This window comes from Berghia stephanieae, chromosome 4 (genome assembly GCF_034508935.2).
Source record: "Berghia stephanieae isolate SIO BIC M18660-M18661 chromosome 4, UCSD_Bste_1.3, whole genome shotgun sequence".
Classification (NCBI taxonomy): domain Eukaryota; kingdom Metazoa; phylum Mollusca; class Gastropoda; order Nudibranchia; family Aeolidiidae; genus Berghia; species Berghia stephanieae.
The window spans coordinates 69,036,514-69,053,673 of NC_088363.1; the positions used below are offsets into that span (position 1 = coordinate 69,036,514).

Consider the following 17,160-nt stretch of genomic DNA (forward strand, 5'->3'; position numbering starts at 1 on the left):
CACCCAAAAGTCTCTTCCAGACACAAGCGCCAGTACCCACTAAGAGGAACACAATCAAATTTTTACAAATCATATAAAATATGTAAACAAAACATACAGTGCATAACAGAGAGATGATTTACAAGACAAAAAGTATCATCTCCCAAAACTCTAACTATACATTTGACTGTCTCCCTCCCAGCCAGAGTAATCGATCAGGGCTAGGACAAAACCAAGTAATCTCATCCCAAGACAAAGACAGAAAGCATGTTGGAAAACAGATACAGGGGTATAGAAGACACTGCCTTCCTGCCCACCATGGGCCAGGACAAAACGAAGCAATCCCATTATAAGACAAAGACAGAAAGCAACTCCGAAAACAGATATAAGTATAAGGAGATAGAGGACACAGCAAGTGACCTCCTGCCCACTATGATAAGTCAAAGGACCCCACCCACACATGGAAAAGGACAACGGACTTAAGGGGATAGACGATACAGTAAGGGTTAGTTTTTCAGACCGAAATGGCTTGTACTTGGTACATCCAAGTACAATGCTATGTCAAAGATTTTCGTTTCAAACTTTTAAAAAAAAACAAAGTCAAATCAGATTCAAATTGATCTCCATTTTTCAATTGGTAAAGCCAGCTTGAAAATTGATTTATTATGATGTTGTAAAACAGAGGGGTTGTCTACATTATAAATATATATCAGAATAATGAAATGTTCCATAAGACAAAATGGATAATTTAAAAAAAACCCAACAGATTTATTAACAAATCCCTATTATATTGGCAGAACTCACATCCGGCATAACAAACTTTTTATACTCAGTTGTTTTGCTGGTGTGGGATACATAAAAGTATTAACTACAACACATCACATTAGGGTTTGCAAACTCGACTACTCTCTAAATAACAGTTTCACAATAATAATCAGCTGAATGATTTAAAGACACAAAATGAAAAAAAATCAAAAAAATCAGACATTATTAGGGACAATATCAGAATATTTGTCAATACTCTTATATAAAACCACCTACAACAATACTTAATCTCAGTAATTTGCAGATTTCAAAGTGTAACAGTAACAGAAAAATAAAGGGAGAAAAAAAATTAAATGATAAAAAAAACCCAAACAAACAAACAAAATAAATGACCCATTAATTTCATCCACTCTTTATCATTTCATTGTTGAAATATTGGAGGGAGGATAAATTAAATTACAAAGTCCATTCCATTAACAAAAAATCAAGCTGGTTTGAAATATATATATCAAAAAAATGAAGTAATGAAGTTGCGAAACTTATCTATTTTCAATAACATTAAATCTATTTATATATCTATGGACACTAACTATCTTACGAAGAAATGTTAAATTTCAATAAATAGGGGAAAAAACTTCAATATTTGAAATACGACTAAAATTGAACAAAACTCTGAACAGAATGAAGTAAACATTTAAATTTTATCAGCATTTACTTATTTGGGTTCTTAAAGTTTTTCCCTGCAAATTTTGCATTGGACCCCAATTCCTCCTCAATGCGCAAAAGCTGGTTGTATTTTGCCAAACGCTCTGATCGGCATGGTGCACCAGTCTTGATCTAAAAATGCAAGGAAATAATTATGATATTGATGATGATGATGATGATGATACTGATGATGATGAAGATGGTGGCAATGATAACGAGATGACATAGATAAGGACAACAACAATGATAATAAAAGGTATTTTCTTTAGATAACACATGCTTGATTAATATTAATGATAAAAATTGTGTTAGATTTTCTTTAAAATAATAATTATTTTTCTTATAAATTGACTAGTTTGAGTATGACCATAATATTATCCAATCAAGAAACAAAGGCCTCACATCATAAAACCAATTTAATAATTGGCTGCAGAACTCCCCGTCACCTACGTGTGGCTATGTGGTCTTGTGGTATGACACTCGCTTTCGGATCAGAAGATCTTGGGTTTGAGCCTCGCTCGGCGCATAGTTGAGTCCTTGGAAAAGGCTCTTTACTCAAATTCTCTCACCATACTTGGGTGTAAAATGAGTACCTGGTCATTAACAGCGTTGTCTCAGTCTGAAAAAATTATAATATCACCTTACAGGCGTCATGTCTTGTCCTCAATGTTAAATGTTGCTGTTGGACAAGGACCCCTTGTAAAGCGCTTTGGGCACGTTTAGTGGATATTGCGCTTTATAAAAGTTCAATATTTTTCTTTTTACGTTCTGATGAATTCAAAACAAGTTTGTAACACCATTGAGGAAAAAAATAAGAAATAATCCTAAAAAAAATAAATAAATAAATAAAAGCAGATACCTGTCCTGTCCCAAGCCCAACAACCAAATCAGCAATAAAGGTGTCCTCTGTCTCACCACTTCTGTGACTGACCATGACACCCCAACCAGCATCTTGGGCCATTTTACAACTGAAAAAAAATAAAAATGCAATTCTTCTGAAAACATGGTTTGCAAAAGGGTGAAACTGGAGAAACATAATATGTATCAACTTAATGTGTTGTTGTAGTAAGAGAGTCACTATGAACAGAGAAAACTTAACACTTATGCCACAGAGGATGCATATAGTAAATGATTTAATGAATACAGGATGAATAACAGTTTTGAGAAAAACACAATATTTATCAGATTTTGAGCCCACTCACGTTGTAGGGGTTTTGAACTGCATTTTCCCCTGTTTCAAACTATTGAATCAGGAAAAATATGGGTTGAAATTAAATGAGGAATGAATAAATTGATCAAAAACAGTCACTTCCAAAAATTGATAATTTTCACTCAAACTAACCCAATGTGCACCCCCTTAATTATTTAAACGAATCTTATCTTCTACTATTGAGTTAAGCAAAACCATGTTACACAATATGTGACATTAATTGGGTCAGGGGCCAAAATATGGCGGCACTGTGCCATGCGCAAAAATGGTAATCGGACACTATTAAAAATTAATGAATTCTTACGCATCAATAGCTTCTGTGACTGAGCCAATCTGGTTCACTTTGAGGAGGAGGGCATTGCAAGCCTTTAGATCAATGCCTTTCCTTACTCTCTTGACGTTTGTCACAAGCAAATCATCCCTGAAATAGATACAGAAAGGAAAACTTACTTGTTTTCTCAAAGTTTTTCATAAACTATATTTTTAAGCTAATATTAAACTATAATGTTTGTTTATATTGTTTTTAGAGGTTTTACAGCGCTTGTGACACTTTTAGGTCATTTCACTGCCAGTAAAAAAGGAACAAAATGGGATAGTAAAGTATAAATTTACAATTAAAGCCCCCGAGAGAAGGTAACACAAAGGAGACTGCTTCAATAGGGATCAGATGTAGATGCCTAGGGCAAACTATCAATATGCTTTGTTTGATATCACCTAAAAGTCCCATAGAGATACAAGCACAGGATCCCACCAAACGGAAAACACTAAAATGTTTTCAAAACATGATATTCAAAACAATTATATACAGTATAAAACAGATGATTTACAAGGAAAATACTATAATCTCCCACAACTGATATTACAAATTTGTCAGTTTCCCTCTCAGCCAACAATTCCAGCCAGGGCCAGGACAAACCAAGTTATCTCATTTCAAGACAAGATAGAAAACAACTTGGAAAGACTTATAAAGGGGGATAGAAGACACAGCAAGTGACCTCCTGCTCTCTGTGGGAAATCAGAAGACCCCACCATAAGAGGTCAGAAGACCCTACCCAGAAACTATAATGTCATTTATTCTCCACAACATATCTTACGATAACAAATAGTAACATTTGTCTTAATGTAATCACTCTTTAATAACTTCCTGATTAATTTTCAAACCATTGCAACAATCGCAGAGAACATATAACATTCAAATATACTATTACTATTACCTTCACCCCCAAGAGAAATCATTTGTAATAAAAATTTCAAAAATAAACTGTTGACCACTACCACCATAAGCAATGACAGATGAGCAAAACATAATATATGCAACTTACCCAACAATTTGAATAGGAATGGCGCTAGTCATTTTAGTGTATGCATCCCAGTCATCTTGATCAAACGGATCTTCAATGCTGACAACGGGATACTTGCTAACAAAGGTTTTGTACAGGTCAATGAGTTGGGCAGATGTGACCTGAAATTGATTTTAAAGATGGGAGAATGTGTAAAAAAAACAAAAAGAAAAAGTAATTTTTATTGAAAGCTAGCTATGTTGGGCATTATCTTGTAATTCTTTGGGCTTAAAAAAAATTACTTGTTTTAACTTACCCACTTAGAGGGATCAGAATCTTTATTCTTGAAATCGAGGTCATATTTTCCATCTTTGAAAAATTCTGATGCAGCCACATCCATTCCAATTTCCACCTTGCCTGTATAACCAGCCTTTGCAATAGCTTCATTCACAAGGTCGAGGCCTGATGAAAAAAAAAATATATATATATAAATCATGAAAAATATTTGATTAATTAATTTCTCTTCTCATATGGGAGTAAGCAAACCATTTGCAGTACTTCAAATCAAATCAAGTTGAAAAATTTCCTGATAAGCATTTTTTAGAATTTTAAAAGCGCGGTTATGTGGTCTTGCGGTATGACATTTGCTTTCGGATCGGAAGGTCCTGGGTTCGAGTCTCGCTCGGCGCATAGTTGAGTCCTTGGAAAAGGCTCTCTACTTACATTCTCTCACTGTACTCAGGTGTAAAATGAGTACCTGACCACTGTCACACAAAAAATTGTAATATCGCCTAACAGGCGTTATTTTTCGTTCTACATGTTACATGTTGCTGTTGGTCAGGGACCCCTGGTAAAGCGCTTTGAGCACATTTAGTGGATATTGCGCTATATAAAAGCTCAATTTTTTTTAGAATTTTAAAAGCGCAACTGGCCTCATTGTTTACTAGACACACACCCATTATGAACAGGACCAGTATTATAATAAAGCCATTGACAGCTACAATGAAATTAGGTCCCCGATTCAAACTGGCTATTTTCCAATTTTGAATTCCAGAAATTCTCAAATTGACAGAATTATCATCAACACATCATTATTATCATTTCCACAGCCACAACGGCATCATCATCATTATACCCGTCACCACTACCACCACATCATCATCATCATCATCATTATTGACCTCTATAGCTAGGTACCCATTTACATCTGAGTCGAGTAATTATTATTATTATTATTATTAATTATTATTATTATTATTATTATTATTATTATTATTATTATTATTATTATTATTATTATTATTATTATTATTATTATCATTTATTAGTCAGTAAAGTTTTATGGTCTTGAAGTGTTGCCTTCAGACATACAACATCCCTGCAGTAAGCAGACTGCATTGTGCTTTTTGTTACCTCAATTGCCAATGATCACAAGTAGATACTCACCCTCCATATTGTCCTGAATGTTGGGGGCAAAACCACCCTCATCCCCAACATTACAAGCTGGTGGAAAAAACAAGAAAGAAAGGATTTACATTTTGAGCTTAACTTATAACGTTGATTTATATCACTGTAATTGCCAATGTCATCCTCGTCTACACTTCGTTAATAGGTTTTCCATAATTACCATTTACCTCTTAATTTGTATACAACACATCACATTTTAAGGGAAAAAATAACTAAGAATAACATGTAAAAAAAGGTTCCATTTGATTTTTTCATTAAAAGTCAGTGAAGTAAGTAGCAAAGAGATATTGATTTATAAAGATTACAAGGACAGACAAATAATATGGGTTCGTTCTTACCGTCTTGGCCATACTTCTTTTTGATGACAGCTTTCAAGTTATGGTAGACTTCTGAACCAATTTGCATTGCTTCTGAAAATGACTCTGCGCCTGTCAAATAAATGTTCAGAAAATGACACCACTGACATCAGAATAATGTAGATAAGCAAATGTGTGTGTGTGTGTGTGTGTGTGTGTGTGTGTGTGTGTATGTGTGCGTGTTTGTGCCTGTGTATTCATAAATAAGAGAGTACCCTGTAGTAAAATACCATTATACCGTTAAGCATAAAAATGTATATAACAGCGCATAAGTAGAGATTATCTTTACAGAAAAAAAATCTGATTAGGTTGAAATCCTTACCTGTTGGAAGCAACATAAACTCCTGCATAGCCAGTTTGTTTCCAGCATGACTGCCTCCATTGATGACATTGAATGCGGGGACAGGGAGGAAGAGTTTTTTCTTTCCAGCAATATCGGCAATGTGTTGATAAAGAGGAACACCCTGATGATGAGATAGTGTTATGTTTAAAAATTTTATAATACTCGTATATATTCCCAATTGAAATGAATAAAACTTGATATCTTAAATTAAAAGAGAAAAACTGCAGGTGGCATTTTTTAATACTATGATGCTTATTCAAGCTGGCAAAATGTTCTTTATTAATGGAGGACAAACGAAATGTAGTGCAAAGTATAGTCTAGTTCCCAGCAAACAATAATTCATACAATGAACTACAAATGAAACTCAATATTTTTTAATCTGCTTGCAACACTTTTAGGTCATTTTAGTACCAGTAAAAAAAAAATACAATGGCAATGAAGGACAGTAGCATCTGCAATTGTCTGCCTTGGGCCCCATTTCTTATTACTCTTTACATGCCCCATCTTGAAGAAATAATAATAAAAAAGAACTTGGTCGTCATTTCTATACCTATGGCACCCCGATTTATGTGCCTAACAACAAAATCTTCAACATCTACGATTTGAGATAATGAACAATGCAAGTCTACCATCAAATTATGGATGAATGACACCAAGCCACAAACCTAACGACAGTAGAACGGAATTGGTTATGTCTAGAGAAAAAGAGATCTTACATCATTGTTGAGAAGGTATCAATGATTAATTGCACATCCAGTGAAACTACTGTTATAAAAAGTTAAGGGTATTATTTTGAAAAGTTTTTGTCTATGAACTGCCTTATTAAATAGATTTCTCAGTCTATAAACTATCACTTGAAAAATATTAGCCGCATTCAGAATCTTTAGGATAAAGACATGATGTAATTATTCATCATCTCACTTGTAAAGAGCCACCTCAACTTTAAGAACTCTCTTCTCTACAATATAAATACATTTTCTATTCAGAGATTTTGAAGACTTCAAAATAAAGTCACCAAACTAATTAATCAAACAAAAATTCACAAACATATAACCTCTATTTTGAAGCAATTACATTGGCTGATTGGCTACCTGTGAAAAGATAGTTGCTTGTACAGTTTATAAATGCAATCATCATGCCAACTCTCCTTTTATCTAATTTAACTAATTCGGAACATACACCATCTTGTGCTTTAAAATCTTCTAATCATGCATTATCAGAATCCCCTCTTGCTAATACAATGTTTATTAGTCAATCTTTTAAATATGCTGTGTCCACATCTGAAATTTTATTTCTTTGGAAATTAGGAATGTTTATTTTATCATTTAAAAAGAAATTAAAAACAAAACATTTAAATCAGTCAATATTTAGGACTAGACTTTCGATATTCATGTTTATGACAACTTTTCAGATGTGATCCATTGTGCAAACTTTTGTGCGAGTGTGTGATTGTATTTGTGTTTTGACTTTTTGGGATAGCATCCTAAATTGACATGCACAGTGTTTTAGACCATTTGAAAGATCGTACCTCAACTAGCTGTATTTTATAAAATAAGGTCCATGCAGAAGTTACACTTTCACATCTTTCATCCAGTGATAAACAAAATATATAACCCGCATATCTTCCCCTATTCAGTCAGCAATCTTATTGACAAGAAGTGGAGTGATTAAGATCAATTACTCAAATAATCAGGAATACATCCCTTTGGTCAAATACTCAGTCATGACTATTGTGGCCAAGAACTTGCTATGTTGATCAAGAGCATGTCATCATCAAAATAGGGTTTCCATGAATCAGCTTGTGTTTTCATTTCTTATAATTGCATCAGCCGGTTTATATATATTAAACTCTAATACTGATATAAATGACACTCGTGAGATTTTAAGGTCATTACAGGGCTAAAACGTATATGCATACAAAACTTTGTGATAACCTTTCATTCCCTTCTTCAAAAATATACTGTACCTTTTGAGCAGCTGCAGCTCTGCATACAGCCATTGAGACCCCCAAGATAGCATTTGCTCCGAGTTTCCCTGTGGAAATTGTCAAAAAGGAAGAGATAATGGAAATTACTTATTGTAATTTGAAACTTAAATGTGTGAATGAAAAACAATCATATTAATCAAGTTAATAATAATGCATCCGTCAATACATTGACCAATCTACTATTTTCAAAGGATTTGTTGGAAACCAATCATTAAGAATATACGTCTCATACGTCTCAAATCAGAATTTTCAAAAAGGAGGAATATTTTGAGTTTCTATGGAATCGCTTTTATCATAAGTAACGTGGAGCAATATGCCCCTATTGTTCACAATACTAGTAAAATATATAATTATTAACATACAAATCATACTATAAAAAGGAAAAAAATATTAAAGAACTAATAAACATGGATAAGTCCTTTGCAACCCAGACTGTTTCCAATGATTTTTGAAGATGTATAGATACTTGCACTATTAAGGGCCTGAACCCAATGGGGAAGAAAACAGCAGAGGTCTTGAAATAGCAGAAATTTGAGACCAATGTTAGTATTGTTAATATTGCCAAATTTTGTTTTCTCCAGGAAATATACATACTTGCGATCAAAAGAAAGTATACATATTTAAAATCGTCGTTCCTTTTTTTTTATTCATTGGCATAGGCGAACAATTTTTCAAGGAGTTGTTTACCGTAAGCTGAAATTCGCTCACCATGTCGCGCACGTGAAAAAATGACCTTTTAGCCCTGTACTGTGGACAGGAAATGTGTAGATTAATCTTTTTGCTATTCATGTCTTCTTGCAACATTTTCAATGAAAAATACCATCCATTAATCTACGCGATGCCATGACTTAGTGTGCATGGGCCATTGTTCATATTCAAGCTGGACAATCTGTGACCAATGTCACAAGAATGAAATATTTTTATGGCTTATTTAAAAGCCATGTGTGATCACAGTACTATCATTTATCTTTCATTTTGTTAGAACTTGCAACGTTTATGGTTGATCTTGTATGCAACATAGACCTTTTAAAACGTGATCTTCAAAAAGGGAAGTAACAAGTCAAAACACACAATAATTTTGAAAAATAATGACATTTTAATAAAGTTACTTGTGTTCATTTCGTTTGAAGTACATATATATAATCATTTTTTTTGTTCAATAACATAAAAGTGTAAAATCATTGATTGTCTTTATAAAATTTTAATTAAACTTGAACCTCCTCTCCTGTTACATATGTAAAGCAACGATTGATGAAATAACAAGTGTGGACGTTGAACCCAGCAACCCAAGAAGCTATCGCTCCTCCACCCAAAGGGAAATTTCACCCACCTACGATAATATACATTGATGAAAACAGATGCTAATGACAAAAAAAACATAATAGTTACCTTTATTCTCTGTTCCATCCAAACTGTTGAGAAAATCATCAACTGCTTTCTGATTGGTGAGGTCTAGTTTCTGCAATTATATTATTTCCAGGAAAATGAACTGTTGTTAATAAATCTTTAAAAGTTTAACCACATTTATTACTAGAATTATAGATCAGGACCCCGGAAAAATTAAGAAGACAGAATTAGTTTATAAGAAAACAGAAGTAGAAATCAACAACAACAACAATAACAACAACAAAAAAAGGGCCATGTGTAACACAGTAAGACCAAGTGTGACCCACAATTTCAATCTTGTATTGATGCTGCTGTGCGTTTAGTTTTTTAAAAATTCACAATATTCGCCAGCCAGATATAACATACCAGCACACAAAACTTTGTGTAATCTTAAACTTGTATAGTCTGATTAATACAATTTAACTACTCATAAAAATGGCTGGCTAAAAGCAATAGCAATGAGCTGAGTGATGTCAAAATTGTTCTCTTTATTATGAAATAGGGAAAAGAGGTTAGAAAGTGAATCTCTGGTTAAAATGATCAGATCACAAAATTTTAGATTTTTGCAATGTAAGAGTTTATATACATCCTCCACAAAGCATATAGATTTAGGCCTGGTTTCAAATTTCTGACCATAAATTCGATGGATCACAAATAAGATCCCCAACAAATACTAAAGCACAAGAAGAGTCAAAACAAAAATTGTATACAGTGTATAGCATATAGACTATCTTTATTCATCTGCCGATTTTCTTGATATTTATATCACTGTTTATATTATATGAAACGAGATTGGTGATATACTTGGTTTCAAATGTAATTAGAACATAAATTGGCTATTTTACCTATCAGCCATGTCTCTTAACAAATTCATCAAGATGGTGATTGTGACGCAAAGCATGAGATGACAGCTGTTGACATGCGAGTTGTCAGAATGACCAATCGTTGAATGGTCAAGATTTTCAAGAGCCAATCATTCTTTGATTTTAAAAAAAATCAAGAACTCACGAGAACAAAGTTTGAAATATGGTGGTGAACGGACCTATGAAATCGTTCCTGGCAGAGTTTAGTCATGAGTAACCGTTGAAAACGAAATGCAATTGCAGACATCAAAGGGTATATCATCAAAGGATGATATCATCTACATGATTGACATGGCCATATAGAGAACTCATTATCTACTCCTCCAAATATAATCTGAGCACTAGCGGGTTAAGAGTTGGGACCCCTTGTGAAGCACTTTGACCACATTTAGTGAATAATGCACAAAATAAAAGATTATTTTATGGGTTTTTTTTAGCGCTTTGTGGACTAGTTGGTCTTGGATCAAGTGCCGTTATGGGAGTGCAAAGTTGAGCCCCTGCAAAAGGTTTTTTACTCACATTCTCCAACGAGACCCAGGTATAAAATGAGTACTTGGCTAGTGGCAGCGTGGAACCCCCCCCCCTAAGCACTTTGAACACATTAAGGGAACAGTATCCTTTATAAAAACTCAAGTTGTTTTGTTTTCTATCCCCTACAATGAACCCCTTCAAGCATATGGAGGAAATAATAATCAATTTACCTTTTCAACAAGTTTTGGACCAAGCACTGTGTTGACATTTTCAACAGCTTTTAGGACACCTAAAAAGGAAAATAAAATGAATACAAATGAAAAAGGACATAAATATATTATTATTATCCATATTAATGAAGCAGACTTTAAAAGCTATTACCTTCCTCAATTGCTTCTCTTCTTATAGTATATTATCCTTGCCGCTTAATACTATTTTAGCCTGTAGTTATGTACATTAAATGATCAGTTTAAGAAGTATATCAAGACTATCCAGTATTTGTACAGTGCCATGCTTTGGTCCACATTTTTGCCTAGCATATAAATGAATGCACATCATAAATTATCTTTAAAAGATTTTTCATGTGAATAACTGGAAGAATGGGATCAATATATTGTTACTGTTACAAACTTTAATGGATAATATTCTTGACTCGGAAAGTTTAAGAATATGACAACAAATATGTTTTAAAAAAAGAACAAAAAAAATTGTCCTCCATGATATGTGTGGAAGTTTTAATAATGCTAATAACAAAGAAAGACACCATGCTCATCAGGTCGAGGACTATAGAGACAGATCTAAAAAGAGAAATGCTGTTGGAATCAAGAGTTAATGTGGAAATATTCACAGCTGTGTAAAAACCAAACCCTAAAATTGCAACTATATGCAAAACACCAAAATATAAAAGGTAAAAATGTGTATTAATAATTCTGTTTTGTTAAATTGGTTCAAAAAGATTCAGAATACATTGCTTTGAGTAAATAAAGTGATAGAACAATATAATCTTGAAAGTCAACTTTGCAGCTCAACTTGAATTCTCTCTTTGGTAGTGGTAGTATGATGGTGATGTGGTGGTGGTGGTGGTGGAGGTTATAGTGTTGATAATGATGATGATGATGATGATGATGATGTGGTTGTGGAGGTTGTAGTTGTGGTGGTAGTAATATTGATGATGATATGATGGTGGCGTTGTAGTAGTGGTGATAGTGGCGATGATGTGGTTGAGGAGGTTGTAGTAGTGGTGGGAGTGATGATGGTGTGGTGGGAGAGGTATTTATGGTAGTAGTGATGATGATGATACTGCGGTGGTGGTGTTCGTCGCAATGGTGGTAGTTATGATGATGCAGTAGTGGTGGTGGTTGCAATAGTGGTGGTGATTGTTGTAGTGATGATGATGATGATGGGGATGGGGATGATGAATGGTGGTGGTGGTGGTGGTTGCAGTAGTGGTGGTAGTGATTATGATGATGATGTGGCAGTGGTAGTAACAGTAATGTAGACCTGAACAAATTCCCGACCATTTCCAGACCCATGCACCCAAACGAGTGAACTTCTGACCCTTTTCCCAACCCAAGAAGAAAAATATCAAATCCTAGACCTTTCTCTAATATCCCGACCTTGTGGAAACACTGCTCATCATTCTTTAGAGCAATCTTACCTTTACCCATGTAGGTACCTCCTCCATCTCTTAATTCTACAGCCTCATAAATTCCAGTCGACGCACCACTCGGAACAGCTGCCCTGAAAAGACCTATTGGAGTAATAAATATACAGTATATAATAAAATTATCCATCTCTGGGTGTCATGGATGGAAAGGAAAAGAAATGAAGAAATTTTAGAAATGGCAAACAGAAAAAGATCACTGATAACAAAAATCATCAAACGCCAAATGGAATTTTTAGGACACATTATCCGCCACCCTGGTTTGGAAATACTCGCCTTGACTGGAAAGATGAATGGAAAAAGAATAAGAGGAAGACAAAGAATAACGTATTTGAAAGGGATAAGAACTTGGACAGATGAAGCTGAGAAAGGTGGCGCTGCTTTAATAGAACTGGCAAGAGATAGATCAGCTTGGCGGAAGATGACCTCCGACGTCTGCTTCAGATATGGAACTACATGAGAATGAGAATCCATCTCTATGCTAGCTGTTCTTTGTTTTTGTTGGGGTTTTTTTTAGGGGGGGGGGGGGGTTGGTTCTTTTTTTTTTTTCAGAGAGTAGGAAAATATACAAGAAATTCATGGCTTAAAACACTGATGGGTTTCGATGCTTAATAGATAAAAAATAAAGGCAATAAAATGTTATGGAGAAATATGAAGCTGTTTTTCTTTGAGGAAAAAAAAATAAAATAAAATTAGAATGTCAGTGTCTTGAATTAAATTGAAAAAGTGAAAATCATGGGTGAACATAAAAGGTGAGTCAGTTGATCATTAACAACTAACCTATACATTTAAGATTTGCTCATTTATGTCTTTAAAATCATTGTGGTTTACAAACATCTCCTAGACCCTCTTCATACCATTATTATGCCAGATATAAAGTTAGCAATATTTTAAAGCTTTCTTTTTAGCTTTGAATCAGATTCACTAGATAAACAGATCATTTATTTAAATGAACTATTGTTAAAGTACAAGAATATCTTGATCTTGTTTGTAAGTTGGTATTCATGCCACAGGAGTCAGATGTTCAAGAATAGCTGTCAGTACCAGACAATAATGGTTCTCCTTATTTGAAAGCTTTACTTTATGGTATTTTCTTTTTTATTATGTTTGATTTTTTTTTTCAAAAGGATCACTAGAATGTCATTTCAGCGCCCTCAAAAAATATTATTCTCTAATTCTCTTCAATATCCAGCTAGCAAATAGATTATAGATGGCATAATCATTTTGTCAGACTCTTCTTGTTTCTATTTCATTTCTCGTTTCAGAACCCATTTAATTGAAAATATTATAATAAATTAGAGTACCCAAAGACTTTAAAATTTGAGCACAAAACATATTCCCCAGATGATAACCAGTGGGTATTGCCCATTCCAATCTGTACCAGCCCCCTTCTCCTACTTATAATCCTTTCTCTAGGGACACATTGCTTTTTCACTATATATTCATAAGTAACAAAAAAAACTCACCACAATGACATACATCTAAGTAAAAACCCTGTATACTTTATTACTGGACCGTTTTTGATCATTGGTGGTCAAAATTTGCCGGCTCTCCACTAGCAATAATAATAATAATAATAATAATAATAATAATAATCGAGGAACAAAGAGGAATGGAAAAGAACAAAGAAAGTCGGCTCACTAATTGGAGACACCGAGGATGTACAAAGAAGAAAACAGCTATCAAACGCCGCACTCAGTAAACTCACCAATGTATGGATTAGAGGTGACAAAATAAAGAGAAAAACCAAACTGAAACTGTACCATGCTCTTGTAAAACCGGTACTTCTGTATAACTGCGGCACTTGGGCGTTGACAAAATCCGAAGAAGAACATCTGGATGCCTTCCATCGCACACAGCTAAGAAGGGTACTGGACATCAAATACCCCAAAAAGATCTCAAATGAATCACTCTATAAGATCACAAAAGAAAGACCAATCTCCCTTGACATTTTACAACAACGATGGCAACTTTTCGGTCACATACTACGCAGGGACAAAAACATACCAGCAAACCAAGCCATGTCGGGATACTTCCAAAAACACGGGAACCTTTTCAGAGGAAGACCGATCACAACACTCCCTGTGATCCTAAACAAAAACCTCACAACACTTGGACAAAGCATTAGTCTCATAACGGCAGGGGACCTTGAAAATCTGAGAACCCTAGCAGAGGACCGGCAATATTGGAGACACCTCACACAGGAAATACTGGAAACAGCCAAGGCGACCCGATCTTTCGGTCGAGACGCGAAAGGCATCTAAGTCAAGTCAAGTAAGTCAATAATAATAATAATAATAATAATAATAATAATAATAATAATATAATAAAAAATAAAGCAATAATAATAATAATAATAATAATAATAATAATAATAATAATAATAATAATAATAATAATAATATTAATAATAGTAATAATAATAATAACAAAAATTTAATATAATAATAATAATAATAATAATAATAATAATAATAATAATAATAATAATAATAATAATAATAATAATAATAATAATAATTATAATAATCTGCCAATTGCAGATTATCCATAGCAGCTTGTCTATGATCATCAAGTTTTGGAAGAAAATCAAGATGGGTTTAAACCACAGAGGAAAAAAAAAAAGCAGTGATTGATGAAGAATGCTGATGTTGATGCTAGTATGAATGGTTTGGATTCCATTCAAGTAGGTTGCTGATCTACAGATCATGACAAAGATGTATAAAACATAAACTTCAGAGCATTTTAAGAGATACAGAGTAGAAAGATAGATCGATCATGCTTTCATTTACCTTTTTCTGTGACTAAATCAACCTCCACTGTTGGATTGCCTCTGCTGTCAAAGATCTGACGGGCTTTCACTGATGTGAGCATTCTTTTATTTTATTATTTGTTATCTTCTGTTGAAAGAAAATTATATAAAATATTTTTTTGAAGGTCTCATAGGTGTGTAAAAATAGTTCTCTGGGATATGGCTTTGTGATTGTGGTCATGTGGTAAGACACTCAGCTTCTAACCTCTAGGCTCCCAATTCGAGTCCCACTGTGAGCAGAGCAAAGTTGAGTCCTTAAGGAAATGATCTCATCCTTTAACTGTACTCAGTGTGTAATGCGTATCTGGTCAGTAGCAGTGATGTCTCTGTGGAAAACAAATTGGTGCTGTTCTCGTAGCAGACTACCATATTTTGATTGGTCTACCTGCCTTTGTGATTGACATGTGTGCACATACCTGCCTTTGTGATTGACCAGTGGGAACCTATCTATTAATGCCTCGTCGCGAAGGCTGTCAAGTGAAAACAATAGTCGATGTGTTGAGTTGTGTGATGTTTACCGACTTTCAAGACTGAATCTTTAATAGATACATATTACATGTTGGCATTATGACCATATATGGAGATATAAGGAATGGCTGTTTGATGTTATCAGCTTTCACATTCAAGATTGAGCTTAGGTTTCAATTGTTTGCATAACGACCATATTTGGAAAGATAATGAAGGTTTTGGTTGGATAATAAATTTTGGACAAATTTTGGACAAGAGGTAAAAATGTCGAGCGTGTTTCTCTGCATTATATTCAATTACAACAACTATCAACTATAAAGATACATTTGAAACACTTCTACACCGTCATCCCAACTGAGGAAGCTGCTACAACATTTTTGATGGATCAAGGCTTGTTGACAGATTTCAACACATGCGATCCATGTCATAAATGCAGCAAAACAATGAAATTGACCAGGAAAATACACTAGGCTGGAGCTGATTTCCATAGTGTGCTACATTGCCCAAAGAAAGGTTGCCAAGCTACAAGATCTGTCTGTCAAGGCAACAATTTTTTTTTCATTTTGAGGATAAAGATGGAAAAGCCAACTCCAAATAATCACTGTGTGACATTTTCGAGCTGATGTCTTTGTTCATATTGATTATGCCTATTCAACAAGTGGTAGAGTACACTGGACAGAGTCGCAAGGCCGTAGTTGATTGATTCAACATGTGCCGAAAAGTATGATCCAGTGTCCTGTCAGAAAAAAGGAAAGATGGCCGGCACTGCAGCAGCACCAATCCAAATCGACGATGCAAGATTTTAGGACAACTATCAATCTAAAATCTGTCCTTTTTAGGACACCAAACATTATTAATGCGGCCAAGGACAGAAACCTGCTGTATAAACGCAAAGAGGAAATGTCGAGGTGGTAGGTAAGTCTGCTACAAGAAAAGAAATGCGAGGTGGCAAGGCAATAGGTCTGCTGCAAGAACAGATAACATGAGGTAGGTCTGCTACGAGAATGGCACCAAAAATAGTAATCATTAATCGCACCTTATATGCATCATGCCACACTATTGGATTACATTAAAACCCTTTGTGCACATTAATGGATATTGCGCAATATATAAATATCTCATCGCTTTATTTTGAAAAGCCACAAAGCCGAGGCATTTAACAAAACTGACTAAAAAAATTTTCTGTTGCTCCTCTATGGGTAAGATGCTATCCCTCTCAGACTCCTTATCAAACAGGTCCAGCAACCATACCTCTGCTGGAGGACAGAGGGGTCAGAAAATAAGCTGGAGGACAGAGGGGTCAGAAAATAAGAAGACTACCTGGATTCTAAACTGTTCCATTTATTTGAGAAATAAGGGTACATATAAATTGAGTCATTAATATGTCATATTGGGAGGCCTTCCA

At 34.4% G+C, this 17,160-nt stretch overlaps 1 protein-coding gene across 2 annotated transcripts in view; it reads right to left on the minus strand.

The window, feature by feature from the left end:
* Nucleotides 1-595: 595 nt before the first annotated feature.
* LOC144971120 (enolase-like) overlaps nt 596-17,160 on the minus strand; it is a 19,699-nt gene continuing 3,134 nt past the window's right edge. For both annotated transcript variants that reach the window (XM_078911542.1, XM_078911541.1), the window contains exons 2-14: nt 15,268-15,375; nt 12,470-12,562; nt 11,043-11,101; nt 9,482-9,551; nt 8,072-8,139; nt 6,085-6,226; nt 5,745-5,834; nt 5,386-5,442; nt 4,256-4,401; nt 3,982-4,121; nt 2,964-3,080; nt 2,309-2,417; nt 596-1,581 (exon numbers count right to left, since the gene is read on the minus strand). In XM_078911542.1, coding sequence (XP_078767668.1) covers nt 1,456-1,581; nt 2,309-2,417; nt 2,964-3,080; nt 3,982-4,121; nt 4,256-4,401; nt 5,386-5,442; nt 5,745-5,834; nt 6,085-6,226; nt 8,072-8,139; nt 9,482-9,551; nt 11,043-11,101; nt 12,470-12,562; nt 15,268-15,349 — 1,299 coding nt within the window. In that variant the 5' untranslated portion in view covers nt 15,350-15,375 and the 3' untranslated portion in view covers nt 596-1,455. The remainder of the gene's footprint in view (nt 1,582-2,308; nt 2,418-2,963; nt 3,081-3,981; nt 4,122-4,255; nt 4,402-5,385; nt 5,443-5,744; nt 5,835-6,084; nt 6,227-8,071; nt 8,140-9,481; nt 9,552-11,042; nt 11,102-12,469; nt 12,563-15,267; nt 15,376-17,160) is intronic.